This window comes from Chiloscyllium plagiosum, unplaced genomic scaffold (assembly GCF_037043375.1).
Source record: "Chiloscyllium plagiosum isolate Xiang-an unplaced genomic scaffold, Cpla_swu_hap1 HiC_scaffold_25, whole genome shotgun sequence".
In the NCBI taxonomy this organism is placed as follows: Eukaryota; Metazoa; Chordata; class Chondrichthyes; order Orectolobiformes; family Hemiscylliidae; genus Chiloscyllium; species Chiloscyllium plagiosum.
The window spans coordinates 30,804,666-30,828,252 of record NW_028270163.1 but is presented as its reverse complement, the minus strand read 5'-3'; the positions used below and the strand labels follow the sequence as shown (position 1 = coordinate 30,828,252).

The 23,587-nt window shown below is 40.6% G+C and overlaps 1 protein-coding gene across 1 annotated transcript; it reads right to left on the bottom strand.

The window, feature by feature from the left end:
- Positions 1 to 783: 783 nt before the first annotated feature.
- On the bottom strand, positions 784 to 23,570 carry jmjd6 (jumonji domain containing 6, arginine demethylase and lysine hydroxylase). Its single transcript, XM_043714656.2, has 6 exons — positions 23,354 to 23,570; positions 18,879 to 19,267; positions 14,994 to 15,280; positions 13,575 to 13,710; positions 11,958 to 12,096; positions 784 to 1,322 (listed from the first exon to the last, which is right to left on the bottom strand). The coding sequence occupies exons 1-6, from the start codon at positions 23,480 to 23,482 to the stop codon at positions 1,191 to 1,193; spliced, it is 1,212 nt and encodes a 403-aa protein (XP_043570591.1). The 5' UTR covers positions 23,483 to 23,570; the 3' UTR covers positions 784 to 1,190.
- Positions 23,571 to 23,587: the final 17 nt, after the last annotated feature.

Genomic DNA, 23,587 nt, shown 5'->3' with positions numbered 1-23,587 from the left:
AAGGTCACACTGAGCAGTAATATCATCCATCAGCAATGGGTGCAATATTCATTTTCAGGAATTTGCGTACACCATCTCAACACCCCTGATGAGGATCAAAAGCAGCTCATCTATATTGTTCCAATAGGTATTTCATGGAATTTAATTAACATTTAATGTTTACCTGAACTTGCTAAGACTTTTCCAGTTATTCATCATTGTTAAGAGATAATCATTTTGTTTAAATTTAAGAATTGGAGATAAATAATAATTCTGGCAAATATTCCCATTTGTACATAACGTGCACATTTCTTATTAAAAGATCTGTTGAAAATGTCAGATGAGAACACCCATAATTGCAACACTGGCTTGAAGAATAATAAATGCAGACCAAGAATTAATTTTTAGACATGAACTGACTCAGTTACAAAAAGTACAAGAGCTGCATTTATGTAGTGCTTTGCATGATCACCAAGCATCCCATAGCACTTTGAAGAGTTTCCCACCATCCATGCACTTGCATAAATGTTTTTCATCAAATGAAAACACAGTCTCACCTAAAAACATGGGGCCCAATCTGTTGGGGATGTCTCTTAGCATTGCATAAGAGACACACTAACAGCCTGGACTTGCGTTCAAGTTCTCGAATGGAGCTTGAACCCACAACCTTGTGATTCAAACAAGTATGCTACCAACTGGGCCCCAATTGATTTGAAGTCAAAGTAGGCTTTTGAAAGGAATTTGAATTAAGTTATGCAAAATGAGCAAGTGATTTATAAATTGGGAACATCAAGATAAAAGAGATTTATTCAGTGTTCATTTTTATTTAGTTCAAGCTAAACTTGAACAGAAATATTGATCAACAGTAATAAAGGGTATCCAATATATCTGTACCAACACTGACTAATAATAGTCTTTAGCGCACTATTGTTAATTTAGGGATAGGTTTATAAAAATATCTTTCCAACACTAGATAATTTGATCTAAAAAAATCAATTATTAAACATTGTATGGTCTTAAATGGTTGTCCATGACATTTTGGTCTGGAATTACAATTACTACCAAGGAGGTAAATAAGATAGCTATACGAAACCGAAAAAAATGTAGTAATTCAGAATTTAAAATCGAGTCTTAGACTGGCAATTATTTTTCATCTACTGCAGCTTTTGAAATTTATCTTACGATGCACTGCTGTTATCTTCGAGTCTTTGTCACCTGGATGAGCTGCGTTCTTTGCTCACACAGTCATCACGAGATTGAGAACTACCATCTTCCATCATATTGCAAGTTCTTCTTTTCTTCCTTTTGTGTGTCATTCCATCTCCTTCAGCACCAGAGTCACACTAGTTTTCAAACAAATAAAACTAGTTTAGGTTAACTGAAAGAAAGTGACCATAAAAAGGGAAATAAACAACCTCTTGCATTTATAAAACATCTTAATAGAAAAATGTATTTGTCAGAAGACATTAAGACACAGGAGCAGAAATTAGGCCACTCAGCCCATCGAATCTGCTCTGCCATTCAATCGTGGCTGACAAGTTTCTCAACTCCATTCTCCCACTTTCTCTACGTACCCCTTGATACTCAGTCTTAAATACACTCAATGACCCAGGCTCCATAGCCTTCTGTGGCAATAAATTCCATAGACTCACCATTCTTTGGCTGAAGAAGTTTCTCGTTATCTCGTTCTAAAAGGTCTTCCCTTTATTCTAAGGCTGCGCCCTCGAGTCCCAGTCTCTCCTACCAATGGAAATATCTTCCCAACATCTAGTCTGTCCAGGCCTTTCAGTATGCTGTATGTTTCAATTAGATCCCTCCCTCATCCTTCTAAACTCAAACCAGTATAGACCCAGAGTCCTCAAACATTCCTCATATGTTAAGATTTTCATTCCTGGGATCATTCTTGTGAATCTCCTCTGAACACACTCCACGGCCGATACATCATTCCTGAGAGATAGGGGCCCAAAACTATACACAATACTCCAAATACGGTCTGACCAGAAAAACAAATGTTTACATGAGTTTCCTTCCACAGTGCAAAGGTGTGCAGGTTAGGTGGATTAGCCATGGTAAAATTTGGGGTTATGGGGATACGGTAAGGGGCTGGATCTGGGTGGGATGCTCTTCAGAGGGTCAGCATGGAGACGACGGGCAAATGGCCTACTTCCACACTGTAGGGATTCTATGATAAAAAGATCAAATAAACTTCAACAAGCCACAAAAACATTTGGACAGATGACCAAAGTTTGGTCAAATAAAATTTAACAAGCATCCTAAACGTATGGCATATTACAACATTATATTCCAATAGTGTCTGAAGGTAATACTCATGAAATTACCTTCATGAGTAATTTCATGAAGGTAAAGAACGTACAACTTGTTTAAGTTCCTTCCAATCCACCACATTGCTGACAAGACAAACAAGAAATTCGCTATACATTCAGAATGGATTAATTCAACTTTAATTAAAAACCAGTCAGGCTCAAATATAACCAGTATTAACAGCCCTCTCCAGTGAAGAATTCTACAGATTCACTAGCCTAAAAAAAAACATTCCTCACACCTCTCTCACTTAAACAATGGTGGCTTAGCTGTTGGCTGGTTTGCAATACTACAGAAGGATATCAACAGCATGAGTTTAATTCGGACACTGGCTGAGGTTACCACAAAGGACTCACTGCCTCAACCCCTCCAATTGTCATAGAAATGGTGACTGTCATGTTAAACCATCACTAGAGAGCTGCTCTATGGTCCAGTAAGACCATGGCAACTTTACCTTTACTGCTTATCCTACAAATAAGCCCTCTGATAGCAAGGTTTGTAGCTCAGGTTGAGATTTAGGGTGTAGGTTTGCTCACTGAGCTGTAGGTTTGATATCCAGACGTTTCATTACGTGGCTAGGTAACATCATCAGTGGCGACCTCCAAGTGAAGCGAAGCTGTTGTCTCCTGCTTTCTATTTATATCTTTCTCCTGGATGGGGTTCCTGGGTTTGTGGTGATGTCATTTCCTGTTTGTTTTCTGAGGGGGTGATAGATGGCATCTAGATCTATGTGCTTGCTTATAGCGTTGTGGTTGGAGTGCCAGGCCTCTAGGAATTATCTGGCATGTCTTTGCTTAGCCTGTGAGGAGAAAGTGAAGTCTGCAGATGCTGGAGATCAGAGCTGAAAACGTGTTGCTGGAAAAGCGCAGCAGGTCAGGCAGCATCCAGGGAACAGGGGAAATCGACATTTCGGTCGTAAGCCCTTCTTTGCTTAGCCTGTCCCAGGATAGATCTGTTGTCCCAGTCAAAAATGGTGGGTTTTTTTCATCCCTGTGTAGGGCTATGAGAGAGAGGGGGTCGTGTCTTTTTGTGACTAGCTGGTGTTCATATATCCTGGTGGCTAACTTTCTTCCTGTTTGTCCTATATAGTGCTTGTGGCAGTCCTTGCATGGAATTTTATAGATGACGTTGGTTTTGTCCATGGGTTGTACTGGATCTTTTAAGTTTGTTAGTTTACTAACAAACTAATTTACTAGTAAACTAACAAACTTAAAAGACCCAGTACAACCCATGGACAAAACCAACGTCATCTATAAAATTCCATGCAAGGACTGCCACAAACACTACGTAGGACAAACAGGAAGAAAGTTAGCCACCAGGATGCACAAACACCAGCTACCCACAAAAAGACACGACCCCCTCTCCCTCATAGCCCTACACACGGATGAAAAAAAAACCACCATTTCGACTGGGACAACACATCTATCCTGGGACAGGCTAAGCAAAGACATGCCAGAGAATTCCTAGAGGCCTAGCACTCCAACCACAATGCCATAAACAAGCACATAGATCTAGATGCCATCTATCAACCCCTTAGAAAACAAACAGGAAATGACATCACCACAAACCCCAGGAACCCCATCCAGGAAAAAAGATATAAATAGAAAGCAGGAGACAACAGCTTCGCTTCACTTGGAGGTCGCCACTGATGTTACCTAGCAAGGTAATGAAACGTCTGAATATCAAACCTACAGCTCAGTGAGCAAACCTACACCCTAAGCCCTCTGATCCTAGACTCTCCCACAAGAGGAAAAAAAAACCTCCTTGTACCTACCTTGTCAAACCCCCAGAGAAAACTCTAAGTTGCAATAAGATCATCACTCATTCTTCTAAACTGCAATGAATATCAGCCTCAGCCTCAGCCTCTCCTTTGACAGTCCCTCTATATGAAACCAATCAAGTGAACATCTCTGGACTTCATCTATCTATACCTTAGATAAAGGGGCCAAAAACTTTAAAATATTATAGGTGTTATCTGGCTAGTGTCTTGCATTGTTTTAGGAAGACCACGACCCCGCTTTGGAACAAAAAATGAGTAAAAAGGCCAACAGTCTACTTGCTTTCCTTATAACCAGCCAAACCTGAATGCTAGCTTTTTGTAAATCATGTACAATGATCTTTGACCTCCTGCAATCTTGCCCAATTTAAACTATATTCAGCTCTTCTGGTCATAGAGTCAGTCATACAGCACAGAAACAGACCCTTTGGTCCAACCAGTCTATGCCAACCATGATCCCAAACTAAACTAATCTCATCTACCTGCTCCTTGCTCATATCCCTCCCAAACCTTTCCTGTTCATCAATCTATCCAAATAGCTTTTAAATGTTGTAATTGTGCCCACATCCATCACTTCCCTCCACCACATGGGAACCACCTTATGTAAAAAAAATGCCTGCCCAGTCATGTGTTATTGGAAAAGCGCAGAGGTCAGGCAGCATCAAAGGAACAGGAGAATCAACGTTTCGGGCATAAGCCCTGAAGAAGGGCTTATGCCCGAAACGTCAATTCTCCTGTTCCTTTGATGTTGCCTGACCTGCTGCGCTGTTCCAGCAACACATTTTTAAGCTCTGATCTCCAGCATCTGCAGTCCTCGCTTTCTCCCAGTCATGTCTTATGTAAATCTCTCTCCTCTCACTTCCAAAAAAAAAGCCGCCTCGTCTTGAAATCCACCACTCTAGGGAAAAAAAAACAAACATTAACTATCTTCTTTTATAAACATATCATGTTGCGCCTCAACCTCCGACACTACAGTGGAAAAAGGTTACAACTTATCCAGTCTGTTCCAACTTAAACTTTCCATGCCTGGCAACATCCTGGTAAATCTCTTCTGAACCTTCACCAGCTTAATCTTTCCTATAACTGGGAGACCATAACTGGACACAATATTCCAGCAGAGGCCTCATCAATGTCCTATACATTTGAACATGACTTTCAAACTCCTATACTCAAAGCAAAACAGAGAGAACGGCAGATGCTGTAAATCAGCAAAAATAACAGTTGCTGGAAAAGCTCAGCAGATCTGGCAGTATTTGTGCAGAGAAATCAAATTTAATGTTTTGTGTCTGGTGACCCTTCTTCAGACCCTTCCTATACTTAAAAGACTGAGCAATTAAGGCAAGCGTGCCAAGTGCCTTTTTAACCATCCTGTCTTGGTGTGATGCAAACTTTGAAGAATTATGGACCTGAACCCCTAGGTCTCTGTTCTACAACACCATGTAACACCCTACCATTAATTGTATAAGCCCTGCCCTCAACAAAAAATGACACTCTAATCAATTTGTGCCTGTCTAAATGTCCATAAATTCTTTTGTTTATAAGGATCTCCACCAATTTACCCATAACTGAAGTCAGACTCACAGGTCTATAGTTCCCCTTACAATCTTTCTATTAGAAAAGCTACATTAGCCACTCTCCAGTCATCAGGCATCTCACCTGTAGTTGATGATCCAAATATTTCTGCATAGGGTCGTGCAATTTCCTCTTACTTCCCACAATTCTTCCTGCCAAAGTACATAACCTCAAATTTTCCCCACATGTGTCTTTCCATCTGCCAAGTTTTTACCCAATCACCCTGTCATTTTCGCAACTTGTGTTCCCACCCACAAACCTGAAAAAAGTATATTCACTTTCGTTATTCAAATCATTTATATATTGGTAATATTTGTGGCCCCAACTCCAATCCCTGTGGTACTCTACAAGTTAGAAAATGCTTTTTTTAAAATCACAACTCTATTTGATTACTTAGCCAATCTTCTACTGAGGCATTAAACTTGTTTTCTAAAATGCTAAGAGGCATTCGATGGCCAAAAATCATTATTTTGTTAGGGTTAAAAAGGTTTCTCCTATGAACAAATTAAATTAATAATTCATCTTGCAAATCACAAGTTAGTAGAAAGGTTGTCAAAGATGGTTAGATGCTTTACTCCCATGTCTGTGCATACAAACCTCAAACAAAAATAATTAAGAATTAAGATAATGCTACATTCTGTTTGAAAAAATCCTAAGAAATGATATCATTAAGTTGCTGAACTGCAGCTATTAGAACGTACAAGTCCTCCCCAAAATAAATTCTTATGCCCTACTAGCTATTATCTTCGGTAAAGCTTTGTTTGGTCAAAAGTGGCCACAGCTGTTTCTTTCAGATGTGAAATTCACAACAAGGCAAACAAGTGTTTCATGCTGATACATCAGTTTATCGTGGACGTAATTTGCATTTCCAGCAGCCTTTTTCAAACCACATAATTCCCACTCGCACATTTTCACTTTGTTTATATTTTCCTGTGATTAATTTAATTCCTTCCAGAAATTATCACGTGTCTTGGTTCTCATACCAAATTTTACAGCAAAGTAAAAGAAACAATGGAATAATGTAAATTAGAATAACACGTGAAACATCCAATAAAAATACTGGATAAACTAAAAATATAAAGGAGACAGGAATAGTTTATATTTCAGTGCACCGACTCCAACCGAACTGGGAAAATAGCCATTTTTTTGCACAAAGAGGTGAGAAACTCTGCTTCTGTCTCTCCACAGATGCTACCTGATCAGAGTATCTCCAAGTTTCTAATTTCTGATTTCAAGCATCTGAAGAAGGTTTGTTTATCTGCACTGGGTCATGCTATTTCATGCATCCTCCTGATTTGCAATGCCTCAACTCCAATTAACTGAATCATTAGCTTGCCTTGTATAATGCTATCATTCACATCCTGTGTCCCATGCCAAATAGCGTACCTTTACTGCTCGTCTTAATATTTTCTTGATCTAGATAACTGAATATATTAAAAGGTGAGATGTACATATTTTTATCACTCAGGTAATCAGCAAGTATAGAGACTAGGTGGGAAAGCATAATTAAAGCAAAAGATCTCCCCAGACTGTATTGTTCAGCAGGGAAGCCTCAATCCACTCTGTCAACTCCAGCTCCTCTGCATCTTAACGCAATTTGAAGAGGACTTGGACACATTTTCCACTTTACCTTTCTTAAAAACTATTGTAATTAGTTTACCTTTATCCCATTCAGTATTTTAAAATTCAGTTAAAATTGTTAAATTTCCTCAGCAGCCTGGAATCATTCTCTATCCTCAAGGAGCTCCAAAATATTTACTTCCCTTTTCCACTCAATAGATTCAAGTTAAAAATGTTTCTCCCATTCTTGTTTTACTCAGACTATTATAGTCTTGGAAGGCTCTTATTTACTTGCCACATTTATCTCCCAATACCAGGTCTCTCAAATGTTTCAGGGATTTCTGAGATTTCAGGTAAAATATAGCTTTATACTGCTTTCAGATTTTGCAATTGTTTCACATGTAAAGATGTTTAACACAATGATGTCAGAGTAATCATGTCAGCTAGAATGATACCAGTTTTTAGTAGCCCAACAGTGCTTTGTATCATGCATTTTCTTTTAGCTGTTAGCAGAATTAGCAATTTGAAGGCTTTCAACTTGAAGTCATCGGCACCCTCCCCAAGCCATCATTTCTTAGTCATCCAGGTTTATGTTACTGTTGTTCTACGAAGTAGGCATTCACTTGCTGCAGTTTTACTGACAGATTATTGTTCTATCGATTCCAAACTCCCTAATTTGATGGTTACCATTATTCTCTTACTACCTCTGTCATCTTAACTTAATAGGTTTTATCCTTGTTAACCATGCATTTGCTTTATTAACAAATATCTTTGTTTTCTCCAGTCAGATACAAGGCTTTTGCAGAAGTTACCATACCTCTAGATTGAGGTAGTTTATTTACACAGTGTGGAATCACTTTTCAATCAAATTTAAGAGTCATAGCATCAGATGTACAGCACTGAAACAGACCCTTTGGTCCAACTCGCCATGCCAACTAGACATCCTAAATTAATCTAGCCCCATTTGCCAGCATTTGGTCCACATCCCTCAATGCTTCCTATTCATATACACATCCAGATGCCTTTTAAATGTTGCAATTGTACCAGCCTCCACCACATCCCATGGCAGCTCATTCCATACATGCACTACCCACTGAGTGAAAAGGTTGCCCTTCAGGTCCTTTTTAAATCTTTCCCCTCTCACCTTAACCCTATGCCCACTCGTTTTGGACTCCCCTACCATGGGGAAAAACTTGACTATTCACCCTTTCCATGCCTCTCATGATTTTGTAAACCCAGATGGTCACCCCTCAGCCTCTGACACTCCAGGGAAAAAACAACCCAGCATATTTCGCCTTTCCATAAGACTTCGGAGTAGAAATTAGACCATTCAGCCCACCATTCAATCATGGCTGATATGTTTCTCAACCCTACTGTACCACTTTCTCCCCATAATTCTTGATAATCAAGGACATATCTCAGTCTTAAATGCACTCAGTGACCCAACCTCCACAGCCTTCTATGGCAATGAATTCCATCGATACACCATTTTCTGGCTGAAGTAGTTTCTCCTCATCTCCCTTCGAAAGTGTCTTCTTTTTACTCCAAGGCTATGCCCTCAGATCCAAGTATCTCCTACCAATGGAAACATCTTCCCAACATCTACTGTCCAGGCCATTCAACCTGACTCAACCTGCAAGTTTACCTTCAGACAACCCTGAACTACAATTCCCACGTCTCGCTGTACTTCAAACTTCTGAATTTTTTTCCCCATTGACAGAATAGTCCATGCCTCTATTCTTCCTACCAAAGTACATGACCTCATACTTTGCAACGTTGAATTGCATCTGTCACTTCTTTTCCCACTCTAACCTGGCCAAATCCTTCTGCTGCCTCCCTGCCTCCTCAATGCTTTCTGCCTCACAACCTATCTTTGTATTGTCTGCAAATTTAGCCAGAATGCCCTTAGCTCCTTCATGTAGTTCATTTAATGTATAAAGAGAAGTTGTGGCCCCAACCTTGAGACTTGCAGAGCACCATGTCACCAGCTGCCATCCTGAGAAGGACCCTTTTATCCCTACTCTTGGGCTTTGTCAGACAGCCAAGCTTCTATGTTAGCATCTTGCCTCCAACACCATGGGCCCTTATCTGACTCAATCGTCTTTGTGCAGCACCCTGTCAAAGTCCATGTAGATAACATTCATTGGTTCTACTTGGTCTAACCTGCTCATGACTTCCTCAAAATAATTCTAGCAGATTTGTCAGGCATGACCGGCGCCCTGATGAAACCATGCTGATTTTGCCCTATTTTACCACATACTTCCAAGTATTGAGAAATTTATCCTCAATAATGGATTCCAGAATCTTACCCACAACCGAGGTTAGGTTAATTGATCCATAATTCTCCTTTTGCCTTTCCTTTTTAAACAGCGATTTTCCAGTCCTCTGACCCTCCCCGATTCTCAAGAATCCTCAAAAGGTGACCACTAACGCCGCCACTATCTCTGTTAGATCTCTGGGGTGTAGTCCATCTGGTTCAGGTGATTTATCCACCTTCAGGTGATTCAGTTTTTCTAGCACCTTGTGGCCATTACCAAGGTCATTACTCACCTCTGCCCTCTCATTCTTGAATTTTTGGGATATTACTAATGCCTTCCACCGTGAAGACGGACATGAAGTAATTGTTCGGTCCCTAAGCCATTTCCTTGTTCAACAATATTATCTCTCCAGTGTCATTTTCCAATGGCCCTATGTCCACTTTTGCCTCTCACAAAGAAACTCTTACAGTCTTCCTTTATATTACTGGCTAGCTTACCCTCATATTTAATCTTCTTTCTCCTTACTTCTTGTTTAGATGCCCTCTGTTGGACACTAATCTTCCCTATCCTCTGGTTTCCCACTGCCCTTTGCCATATGATATGCTTTCTCTTTTGACCTTATGTTATCCCCGACTTCCCTAGTCAGCCACGGTTGCTTCATCCTTCCTGTATTGTGATTCTGCCTCCTCAGGATGATTCTCTGATGTCTGATGAATTTCTCCCAGAAACTCCTGCCATTGCTGTTCCACCTTCTTTCCTGCCAGGCTCCTCTCCCAGTTCATTCTACCCAGTTCCTCCCTCATATCTCTGTAGTTGCCTTTATTCAGCTTCAATATTACCTCTATCTTCTCCCTCTCAAATTGCAGAATAAATTCAATCATATTACGATCACTGCCCAAGGGCTGCTTCACCTAAAGCTCCCTCATCTCACAACATTATATCCAGTATTGCCTGTTCCCTAATGGGCTCCACTGCAAGCTGTTCCAAAAAGCCATCTTGCAGACATTCCACAAATTCCTTTCCTTACAATCCACTACCAATCTGATTTTCCCAGTTCACCTGCATATTGAAATTCCCCAAGACCACTGTAACATCGCATTTCCTATGCATCTTTTCTATCTCCTGGTGTAGAGTCATAGACAGCATGGAAATAGACCCTTCAGTCCAACCTGTCCATGCCGACCAGATATCCCAACCAATCAAGTCCTACCCGGCCCATATCCCTCCATCCCTTCCTATTCATATACTCATCCAAATGCCTCTTAAATGTTGCAATTGTACGAGCCTCCACCACATCCTCTGGCAGCTCATTCCATACACGTACCACCCTCTGCGTGAAAAAGTTGTCTTGTGCCCCAGCTCCTAGTTACTATTTGGAGGCCTGTACATAATCCCAACTATGGCTTATTTCACCTCTGTGGTTCCTCAATTCTACCCACACAGATTCTACAGCATCTGACCCTACTTTGTTTCTTACTATTGAATTCCACCCCCCACCCCCACACCACCATGGGTGAAATCCACCAACCCTGCCAACATCTTTATAAATCTTTTCTGAACCCTTTCGTTTCACAACATCTTTCCTACAGCAGGGAGACCAGAGTTGAACCCAGTCTTCCAAAAGTTGCCTTATCAATGTCCTGTGCAGGTGTAATATGACAAACCAACTCCTTTACCCCATGCACCGACTCCAATAAAAAAGGCAAGCATACTTCTTGAAAAACTTTCTACCAAGGCCAAGCACAGCTAATGTGGTTCAAATTACAGTAGAAAACACTCAATAATTTTCAAAGGCAGAGTGAATCAGTATTGCTCCACAGTAGAATTGTTATTTTGATGACTTTTTTTTAAACTAGTTATTAATGCAGGCAAATACAATTCTCAATCATGGGATTAAAGAAACGTTGTATCATTACCTCTTCAATTGATACATACAGAAGAGAGTACAACATGCATCAGGTTATAGTTCTTCCAAGTTATCAAAACCTAACTTCTTTAACCACTAAAGTGTTCATTTTGGTTTTTCCATGTCTAACTGTATTGATAATTGAAAACAGATTTGTTTTGATGGCACGGTGACTCTGTGGGAATGGTGGTTCAATGGTACCTCTCAGCACAAGGAACCAAGGTTCAATTCCAGCCTTGGATGACTTTGTCCCTATTTCTGTGCGGGTTTCTGCCAAGTTTCTTTCCACAATCCAAAGATGTGCAGATTCAATGGACTGACCGTGCTTAATTACGTCCAAGGATGTGGAAGCTAGGTAGATTAGCTATGGTAAATGCAGGGTTGCAGGAATAGAGTTGAGTTTGGGTGGGATGTTCTTCGGAGTGTATGTGCAGACTTGATGAGTCAAATCATTCTTTGTACACTGAGATTCACTAAATATATTATAGCCTACAACAAATTATTGCAATCTCAACTGATAACTGTCTCCTTTTTTGGAGTGGAGTTAACTTAATTAGTTGCCAAACAGGAAATTAGTTCTCACCTCTGAGTCAGAGTCTGAGGAACTAGAACTTGATGAACTTGAAGAATCACTTGAACTGTCTGATGCAATACCAGTGGACTCCTGCAAGTCAACCAAATCTGCTGCTACAGCTAGTTCTGGACGTTCTTGCTTCAAAATCCTGCAAGAATACACAAGCAGAAAAAGGTTTGATTAGTCCCACTGAAGCAAAGAAATCCAGGTCAGTGACAAAGGGATCACATTCACCATTGATCAAGGAAGAATTTGGCAACATAGGTCAAGCTATCCTCGTACAACAGACTGAGCCTACCCCATGTCAGTTTAATTCTATTGCCAGCTACTGGGAAGGGCCCCACCAGTGGTGATGATTTCATCTTATTGGTTCCTTTTTTCCAATCACAAGAAAATTTTTATGAGCAGCAAACTGGTTTTAACCATTTAAAACATAAACAGAAAAACTGGAGAAACTCAGCAGGTCCAGCAGCATCGGAGGAAAAAAGAAAGTTAACCTCTTGAGATCAACAATTCTTCTTTGGATTTGAAGGGAGTTGCCAAGTATCCTGTTGACAAGGCAGCAGTGATTCAGTGGTTAGCTCTGCTGCCTCTCAGCACCAGGGACACAGGTTTAGATTCCAGCCTCAGGCAACTGTCTGTGTTGAGTTTGCACATTATCCTTGCGTCTCAGTGGGTTTCCTCCCACAGTCCAAAAGCGTGCATGTTAGGCGAATTGGCTGTGGTAAATTGCCCATAGTGTTCAGGGATGCATTAGTTAACGTGTAGTAATAGGATAGGGGAATGGATCGAGTGGGATACCCTTTGGAATATCAGTGTGGACCAGTTGGGCCAAATGGCCTGTTTCCACACTGTAGAAATTCTATGATGATTCAAAGGCAGAGAGGAGGAGTGAGGGAAACAGAACAGATTCAGAGAGTGCCCAGAGCCCTAAGACAAATTCTCACTGTGCCAAAAGTATAAAACATTTTTTAGCTCCCTTCAGTTTCCGAAGGACCACCTTTGGACTTGAAATAAACTCCATTCTTTTCTTCACAGTTGATACCAGACCTGGAGAGTTAAGAGCATCTGCAATATTTTGCTTTTTATATAGTCATATAGATGTACAGCATGGAAACAGACCCTTCGGTCCAACCCGTCCATGCCGACCAGATATCCCAACCCAATCTAGTCCTACCTGCCAGCACCCGGCCCATATCCCTCCAAACCCTTCCTATTCATATACCCCTCCAAATGCCTCCCAAATGTTGCAATTGTACCAGCCTCCACCACTTCCTCTGGCAGCTCGTTCAAAATTGGATGATATGAATGTAAACATAAGGCCAGGTCCAACTTTGAAGCTGAGTTTCGGACTTAAAAATTGCTTTTTGAAAATGTATGAATTTTCATTATGAAATTGATGCATTAGACTAGTTTTTGAGAGTGTTTCTCTGGCAGAAATTGAGTAACACAACATGAATGAAATTTATCTGGTCCCTTAATAGGATTTAAGGCAATTTATATAAGATACAAAACAAGGAAATACTATTTTCTCATCAACATTTCTCTTGCATGTGCTAGCACTGATCCACCATAAGCAATACCAATACCTTGTTGCACTTCAGAAATTAACTCTCGAGCGATTACCTGTACCACTTTCTGGATAGTTTAGGACGCCCCCTAACTGTTTTATGCCAAACAACAGGAAAGTTGGTTGCACTGGCAAAGTTCTGTGTAACAGCAATAGTGTGATCCATATTGAGTACTACATGCCACCATCCACCTGAAAGACAAAAAGAATCATATGTAAGGAATACATTTCTAAATCTCAAATCAATTTTCAATAATCACATCATACTAGAGAGGGGGATCATATAAAATTATGCATAGATTAGATAGAAGCAGGGAGGTTGTTTCCACTGGCCAGTGACACTCAAAGTAGGAGGCATAGCCTCAAAATAAAGGAGGTGCAGATTTAGGACTGAGTTGAGAAGGGTTGTTAAACTGTGGAATTTCCTGCCTAGTGAAGCAGCTGAGGCTACCTCATTGAATATTTTTAAAGTAAAGATGGATAGATTTTAATAGTCAAGGAATTAAGAGTCCACAAAAAGATCAGCCATGATCATATTGAATGGTGATGCAGGCTGGACGGGCCATTAGGACTAGTATTTCTTATCAAGATATATAAAACATGTACATAATTAAGTCCTCATTTTGCTGCAACTTGTTCAAAAATGTTAGCTTTCGCAGCATAATCTGTCCTCCAATGAGGAACCCAAATCTTTCCAACTTCAAGAATCAATATTGTCAAACTGTGCAAGCCAGCATCCTTGAAAGGTTCCTTCTCCAAAGTCTGAGAATTGACATATCACTGTCCTAAGCAACTTACTCATCAAATTTTAGATTTGATCTCAAGACCATTCGTGTGACATCTTATAATCTGGCTGTGCATTCAGTGCAGGAGAGAGCAAAAAAATTTAACTTAATGTTATTCATCAAATATACTGCAGAACAATTGCAGCTCCCATAAGGTCAAAGCTAAGGGTGCTGGGGACAGATGGCACTTATGCACATTCTGACAAAATCCATAAAGATCATCGAGAAAATGAAACATGAATGAGTATTGAGATTTTCTTTGGAAAAGAAAAGATTGCTTACAAGATAACAGTCAACCATGGAGAACACATCACCTAACACTCGAGGGTTCTAACTTTCCCTTTAGACAACAAATTATTGTCTGAAATCCTTTCCAAGGAAACACGACCACTGTGCATAGCCTTACAGATTCCGAGGGCTGGAGAGCAATTAAAAATCATGACCAAAATGGTTCAAGTCAATGTAAAATTCTGAAGTCATTTTCAAAGAATGAGAACGTGCTCACTCCTGTTTTGGACTACAGGAGGAAGTTAGAATTTTCTGTTGCCTAAAAACAATAATATCAGTTTTTAAACAAAAATGATGCCTGTGTGTAATATGTGGAACAGAAAGAGTTCAATGATTTATAACAATGGTCCCTTTGGACAAAGACCTATATGAAGTCAACTTATCCTTTAAAAAATAAATCACCTGGTACAAAGACAGTCTCCCCTGGCTTCTGAAGGATTTCTAAGGGCTTAAACTCTTGGGGCCATGTCGAATGCTGTGTACGAGGGTAGACAATGACAAACCATGTAATCGCCTCATCTTGTTGGTTTCCACCTTCTTCCCTTGTTATCTTGATAAGTTCACGTGGTGTATTTGTAGGGAACAAACACCAACGCTTGTGACCGTGAACTAAAGCATTCCATGCACTTGTTCCTAAAGGATCAATATGGACACCAGTTCCAGACCTTGGAGGACCCATGACAAACCATCTAAAAAGACAAAACATTGGTATTATTTTTACATTTACTCTTCCAAAACATAAAACAAACCTTTTGTCAGTACCAACTGTCATGTTTTTAGTAAATCAACACACAACACATTTTTCCAATGTTCTTCTACAGGAGTGGTGTCTTTGCTTTATTCTTCATACAGATACCTAAGCAGTGATTAAGTATGTAACATTTCAATCCTCTTACAATTGGCACTCAGTAATACATACGCATAAGGCATGTGCAAACTGCTGAAAATGAGAAACTCATGTAAAAATGAGGATGGAATATTAACTTACCTTAATCAGTGTATTTGAAACTTCACTGCTCACATACCATCCCTCACTGACTCACACCTACTCATCACCCCTGTTGACCTCTGCCTAGTCTTTGTCCAAACACATTACATTAAATCTTTTGTCCTCTTCCTAATTTCCTGATTGGCCTTGTACTCCACTTTTTATCTCAACTTCCTGCCCTATTCCATTCACACGCCTTGGTATTCTGCTCTCTGTCAAAGTCTTCAATCTTCACTTTGTTCTCTCTGGAATTCACTCCCGAAATCCATTTATTCCAACTTTTCTCTTCCGTACAAAAAAAAAATGCTTTGAGAAGGCTTAAGTGACTCATTCATGTCTAGAACTATTTACCTGTTTTCATTATTATTGCTCTCTTATGAGAACTATGCTGGCATTCTTCCTTAAGTTTTCTCTTCTAAATGTAAAATTGACTGATTCCATAAAATATAGTTTAGTTTTTCAGGATTGGTCAAGACTGTCCTTAATATTTTGGGCTCAATCAAAACTATTTAATTACTCTAAGGAACTTTTGTAAAGTAAGCTACATCATTCTTGTTGTAATTCCAAGACATGAGATCGAAATACAACAGGACATTTGGTGGGACAAATGAAGTTGTTGCAGAGATGCAGACAATCATGATCTTCCTTGGGTGAGGTCTCAGGTATATGTTTGGGACAAAGTAAAGTGTTGCTCACATTTAACTGCACTACAAAGTAGTCTTAGAGTTCTTGATGCTGACACCACCAAAAATTTAAGAATTCCTCTAACATCTCAGCCTGCTCAACACAACTTAAAAGCAAAAATGTATATACACTTTCTACAGATTAAGACAAATTATGATCACAACAAATAGTCAAACAAGAATGTAATGAGATACTTGATAAGGAGATGGGGTAGGCCATTTAGACTTGAGATGAGGAGACATTTATTCACTTACTGACTGGTGAGGCTGGGGAATTCCCAGCCACAAAGCATGAGGCCAAAATATTGCATGCTTTCAAGGAATTTAATACAGTTCTGAGGGCTAAAGAGATCCAAGGCTACGTGAGAAAGCAGGAACAAAGGACTGAGTCAGATGGTCGGCCATACTCATTAAATCGCCAAGCATGTTCAAAAAGTATGAAAAGCCTACTCTTTCTATTTTTTACATTTTCAAATGGAAAATATTGTGGATTTTTGGCCATTTTCTTAAAATGAGATTCTGCATGTGTCTCTAAATATGCCATTTTTATTGACTACTTTGATGAAGATATTAAAAGGCTATTCATTTGAAAAGTTCTGTTGTGGTGAAAGGTTTTTACATTTCTGACAATCCAATACATGAAGTGTTAAAAAATATTAGGACTATCTATGGTTTAGGTTGTAAATTTGCTTGCTGAGCTGGCAGACTTCAAAGAGGATTGATGAGGGCAGAGCAGTAGATGTGAGCTATGTGGACTTCAGTAAGGCGTTCAACAAGGTTCCCCATGAGAGACTGATTAGCAAGGTTAGATCTCATGGAATACAGGGAGAACCAGCCATTTGGATACAGAAATAGCTCAAAGGCAGAAGACAGAGGGTGGTGGTGGAGGGGTGTTTTTCAGACTGGAGACCTGTGACCAATGGAATGCCACAAGGATCAGTCCTCTACTTTTTGTCGTTTACATAAATGATTTGGATGCGAGCATAAGAGGTACAATTAGTAAGTTTACAGATGACACCAAAATTGGAGATGTAGTGGACAACGAAGAGGTTTACCTCAGATTACAACAGAATCTTGACCAGATGGGCCAATGGGCAGAGAAGTGGCAGATGGAGTTTAATTCAGATAAATGTGAGGTGCTACATTTTGGGAAAGCAAATCTTAGCAAGACTTATACACTTAATGGTAAGGTCCTAGGGAGTGTTGCTAGGTTCGTAGCTCCTTCAAAGTGGAGTCGCAGGTAGATAGGATAGTGAAAGCGACATTTGGCATGCTTTCCTTTATTGGTCAGAGTATTGAGTACAGGGGTTGGGAGGTCATGTTGCGGCTGTACAGGACATTGGTTAGGCCACTGTTTGAATACTGCGTGCAATTCTGGTCTCCTCCCTATCGGAAAGATGTTGTGAAACGTGAAAGGGTTCAGAAAAGATTTACAAGGATGTTGCCAGGATTGGAGGATTTGAGCTATAGGGAGAGGCTGGGGCTGTTTTCCCTGGAGCGTCAGAGACTAAGGGGTGACCTTATAAAGGTTCACAAAACCATGAGGGGCATGGATAGGGTAAATAGGCAAAGTCTTTTTTGGGGTCAAGGAGTTCAGAACTAGAGGGCATAAGTTTAGGGTGAGAGTGGAAAGATATAAAAGAGACCTACGGGGCAACTTTTTCACGCAGAGGGTGGTACATTATGGAATGAGCTGCCAGAGGAAGTGGTGGAGGCTGGTACAATTGCAACATTTAAGAGGCATTTGGATGGGTATATGAATAGGAAGGGTTTGGAGGGATATGGGCCAGGTGCTGGCAAGTGGGACTAGAAAGGGTCGGGATATCAGGTTGGCATGGACGGGTTGGATCGAAGGGTCTGTTTCCATGCTGTACATCTCTATGGCTCTGACATTTTGTCACCATGTTAGGTAATATCATCAGTGAACCTCCTGTGAAGCGTTGGTGTTCTGTCCCGCTTGTTATTTATCGGTCTCTGTTTGCTGTGGTCGGTGACATCATTTCCAGTTATTTGAGAGGTTGATAAACAGGGTACAAATCTATGTTTGTTAATGGAGTTCCGGTTTGAATGCCAGGCCTCTAGGTATTCCCATGCATATCTTTATTTTGCCTGTCCCAGGATTGATGTATTGTCCCAGTCCCATTTACCAACCTCTCAGAAACGGAACCAGAAATGATAACACCTACAACAACAAACCCGAGACAGGTAAATAGCAAGCGGGGCAGAACACCAATGCTTCACCAAAGGCTCACTGACAATGTTACCTAGCATGGTGACAAAACGTCCGAGAATCAATCTACCAGTTCAGTGCGCAAATTTACAACCAGAACTACAAAGTTTCTCCAATATCTCAAAGTCTATGGCTTGTTTCATGTAGAGAACATTTATCACTCAGCGGGATGAATGGCATCACAGAAGTACAGTTCTAATACTTTAGTCAAATGGAATGTTCATTTCTAGGACTCCAAAAGAGCTCTCCAACTAAGACTTATTCTGTGACACTAAACTCGCCACAGAAACAGTGGGATTCACGAAGAGACATTCTATCCAAACTTTGACCAACATTGTGGCTTTCCAGCAATTATGTATGAATGCTGGCAGTTTAAGTGTTTTTACCTGTATGGAGGTCTCCGCTTTTCCCCTGCAAACTGGAACAAATCATCCTTAAAATACTTTGGCACTTCATAATCCTCTAATAGTTTCTTCCTTTTAGGGTGTTCCCCATAACTGCTATCAAAAATGTAAAGAGGGCTATCATCTTTTGTAGTTTCCATGTAGTCAGCATAATACTTCATCTTCATTTTAACAGAGTAGCCATCATTGTCTTCACCACATTTAAATTTTTGATTTCTGTACTTGCGCTTTAATCGCTCTAGAGTCCACTTTTCATGTGCTGCCCACCCAAGTTCAGCATTTACCACCACCACAGGCTTATATGGTTTTTCATATTTCTCAATGAATTCTTCAACAGAAGTCTGGAGGGCGTCTATCCTTTCTACATTATCCTGTAACAAAAAGAAAAATTCAGTCAACATAAATCTTTTCAGCTTGGAAATGTTGGCAATGATAAAATCCTGATTGAGCCATTACAGGGAAATAGCTGTAAATTGGCCAATGCAAGTACATGTCCCACAAACTACAATATAGTTGTTAATTTCTCATTAGCAATTATAGACTTCTTGTACTTCAAAAACTCTCAATGAAAGAAAGACCTTGAAACTAATCAATAATTAAGTAAAAAATAAGTTATATTGTTTCCAAGGTCCATACAATTTTTACTGATATATTTTAATTTACATCTTCCTTCCGTCACCTGCAATTTATTACAGCAAATTAAGAATACTGGATTGTAATTAGAGGTTTATTCATTGTCATTGATATGTTAATGTATGATCTGAATATTATTTATAAATATAAATCAGAGCTGTGGGATAATTTAAGATACAGAATTTTTCCCTGTTGATATCTCCATTAATTGAATCAAGTCTCTTGACTACAACTGCAAAACCTTTTCCAATCTTGTCCGACAAGGATAATGAATGCAGTTTCATGAATTGCTCACAATTATCCTCTTGCCACCTTGAACAGCTAATAGTTCACATGCTGAAGATACACACATTGTCGTCAGCGAGTTGAACAATTTTAACCCAGTGACATTGAAGGACCAGTTACAGTGTGGGGCTTCGAAGGAAACCTGAAGGTGGTGTTCCCATGTACCTGCCCCCCTTTTTCTTGAGGCAACTGGTCACAGAATTTAGGTGGGTTTGTCAAAGGAAGGTTGATGCGTTGCTGTATTGTATCGATAGTACACACTACTATCACTGCACTTGTGGTGACTGTGGGATGCCAAACAACGAGGCTGCTTTGTCCCGTTTGGTATTAAGCTTGTGAATATTATTGGAGCTGTACTTCTCCAGGCAAATTGAGAGTTCTCCAAAATACTCCTAACTTAAATCTTGTACATGGTGGACAGGTATTAGGGAATCAGATGGGGAGTTATTTGTCCATTTCCTTTTGCAACACGTTGTGACAGGGTTACAAAACTGAACTCAGGACTACAAGCAAATGCTACTGCCAGACTATGATCCCATAACTCAGGAAAAAAAAAATTGAGATTTGTAATCCTGCTACAACTTGGCAGGGAGATTTTTCATCAACTCAAAAGGTGCGCAGCTCGAAAGATGCTAGTAATCAAGTCTAAATGAAGCATTCAGCAAGAGATTGCCTGGGCAGGGTGAAGACAGGCTCTGAAACGAAGGTTGAAGCAAGCAATCTTCATCATTAAGATGTGGCTTTGGAGCTCAGGAAAAAGAGATAATGGAATAGGATTATGTAAGCAAGGGCTTTCACCCAAAACAGATTCTCCTGCTCCTCGGATGCTGTCTGACCTGCTGTGCTTTTCCAGCAGCACCTCTCGACTCTGCTCTCTAGCATCAGCAGTCCTCACTTTTGCCTTATCTGGGCAAGAGTCTTTTGGCAATTGGAGATTGTAGAGCACATTAAGGGCACTGGAACACAAACGTAGAAGATATTGGTTCAGGGCACAACTGCAGTCTTCTGGGTAGGATTCTGCTATAGCTATTCTGAAGAGATTGCTATGGATTTAGTGAATGCATTTTTATTATAACAAACAAGTTAAGAAGTGCACACAAATCCAAAAGACTAAAAGAAACAGCTGAGTACAGATTCATGTTGCAGTCCACAACGATCATGGTCAGAACATTTTGCCAAACAGCATGACTGACCCAACTCAGGCAAACAAGTTGTGCACCACATATTTGAAGACTTGAAGCAAAGGTGGGAGGGGCATGTACATGTTGACAGTGACCATGCAGTCCAAAAGCTGAACTATTAGGCTTGAATGTGAAATGGAGGCTCATCTTTCAAGGGAGAGGTGCAGAAATAAAGTAGGGTTGGAAGGGTAATGTGGACAGTTGAGGACAGAAAGGATGCACTCTGGCCTTGTTCATAATCAAGGCTACTTTTCCAATTTCCATATGAAATGATAAGTGTAAGGGGATGGCTGTGAATTTAAGTTGAATAGTTTACAAGGAGGGATCGGCCAAAGCAGGACAATTTGGCACATATCAAAGAAAGCAAGGCAAGTTAAGATGGCCGTTCAATTCAAGTCAAATTGTTTATTGCATTGATTGAAGAAAAGGGAGTGATCCTATCTGGATGCAAAATGCAGAAGACAACTTGGGGAGGCAGCAGCAGCAAATCAGATTTAAAAGACGAATAGCACCATAATGTATAATGATCAAAGGAAAAGAAGGTAATCTGGGAAACAATAGAAGAGCACGAGGAGGAATTTGATTAGTTTACAAAAATTGTTTGAGCATAGAAGGAAGTCAAAGGCACCTGGAAACATTTCAGCAAGGGTTAAGGTTCCAAAGTTCAAAGATAGAAGTGTGAAAGGGTTATATTGGCAAAATTGAAACAAACTGCATTGTAAACAGGACATGAAGATAGCTACATTAGTAAGAGTTAAGGAACGGCCTGGAGTCTTAAGAATGGAATTTGATAAAAACAGATTGTAGAGTTTTATTTACACCAATTGCCAAATTGATTCTCCAGCACAAAGCTTGTTCAGGTGTACATGAAATCTAACAGTTGAGAAAACGTGGCTCAGCGGTAGAGTTAATTCCATCCACAAGTTTTTTTTTTAAAGAGTCGTAACTATTTTTAAGCTTTGCTGACAGGTCATGTTACTGTAAAATGACACTGGCCAACAAGTGAGCTCTTTTACTGATTGGTTTAAAGTAAGCATCAAAATAAGTACTGAATAAACAGATCATTGGTACTGTCACAATCCACACAAGACTGATTATGTTGAGTTGTGAGTTGTGGAACTACATACCCTCAAGGCCAAACAATTCTTCACCAAATATATCTGCAGCTATGTAACAGAAAAGGTAGAATCAGACTCAGAAGAGAAAGACTAATTTTGAGAAGGGTGTTAACCCACATGTTCTGTAGCCATTCATGTAATAAAATCACTCCCAAATGTAACCATGTTGGAATCAAAGTGAAGTTCAGGTGGATGCCATCATATTTTGTTCAAGACAGAAAAGCAACTCCTTTGTTTTGAGTTAAATTATTTAACATTTGAATTGACTTTCACCAAGATTTTTTTTCTCTACAGAGTGGCTCCCAATCCACCGCAGCTCCTCATTCCGTAAGAATAAAGCGTGTTGAAAATATTCTGGCAGCCGACTTGAGATTTTATCTTGTTTCCTCTCTCCAAGGCAACTGCTAGATTCAAGGAGAAAGTGAGGACTGCAGATGTTGGAGATTAGAGCTGAAAATGTGTTGCTGGAAAAGCGCAACAGGTCAGGCAGCATCCAAGGAACAGGAGAATCGACGTTGAGCATAAGCCCTTCTTCAGGAAGGGCTGAAGGGTTTATGCCCGAAAAGTCGATTCTCCTGCTCCCTGGATGCTGCCTGACCTGCTGCACTTTTCCAGCAACACATTTTCTGCAACTGCTAGATTCACCAAGGATTGGCAACACTAGTATATTTTGATTTCAGATTTCCAGTTTTCCAGTATTTTGCTGTTATTTTAGCTTTATCCCCCGCCCCCCACCACAAACACTCCAGCGAAGGTGCCTCAGAACAGATGAATTCCACAGATCAAACCTGCCTGCAGCCATAGCTGCTGCCCGGTGAGTTCAGTGCGGTGGGGAGAGACGGCTGCCCACCTCATCCTCCAGAACTGTCCCATCCTCGTGTGAGCCCCACCACATGGACCATGTTGGTTAAGAGCCAAAACAATCTCTTCACAAGACACCACCGTGCTCCCCCTCTTATGATGATGATGGGGGGGAGAAAGGGAGCAGAGGTGAGGGCGGCGGGCCGGGCCAGGCCAGCCCTATCCACGTTAGCTGCATCCTCATGGAGCAGCCTGCCCCGCTCTCCACCTCCGGGAACGGAGGGAGGCCTGAGCGGTAACTCAATGGCGTCGTGCCCTGAGCGTGTACGTGCGGGACGTGCAGCCCTCGGGTATTGCGGGCGAGTAACAGTGGCCGGCCTCCCCTGGAAAGTGGCGGTAGGGGTGGCTGTGAGGTGGTGGTGGCGGGGGGCTTCCTTACCTTGACAGTGTCCAAGGATAAAGAGAAAGTTTCGTAGTAGTTGTGCTTAGTCCAGTCGTAGGAATCCCTCAGCTCCGGGCGAGCACTGCGCTTAGCTTCTTTTATCCTCTTCTTCGCTTTGTGATTCATTTCTTAAAAACGAGCGACGCCACGCTTTCGCCAACCTTCCCCAGTACTGTCACGGCCGGCTGGAAGGAAGGAAGGGAAACCCTTCCAGAATCTTCACCCACGTCC

Bases quoted from the DNA above. Each gene is read 5' to 3' on its own strand.
- jmjd6 (XM_043714656.2), bottom strand. From the start codon at position 23,482: ATGAATCACAAAGCGAAGAAGAGGATAAAAGAAGCTAAGCGCAGTGCT. The intron at 15,281-18,878 runs GTAAAAACACTT...TTGTCTTTTTAG, and splicing joins AAGCGGAGACCTCCATACAG to ATGGTTTGTCATGGGTCCTC. The intron at 12,097-13,574 runs GTAATCGCTCGA...GTATTCTTGCAG, and splicing joins CTATCCAGAAAGTGGTACAG to GATTTTGAAGCAAGAACGTC.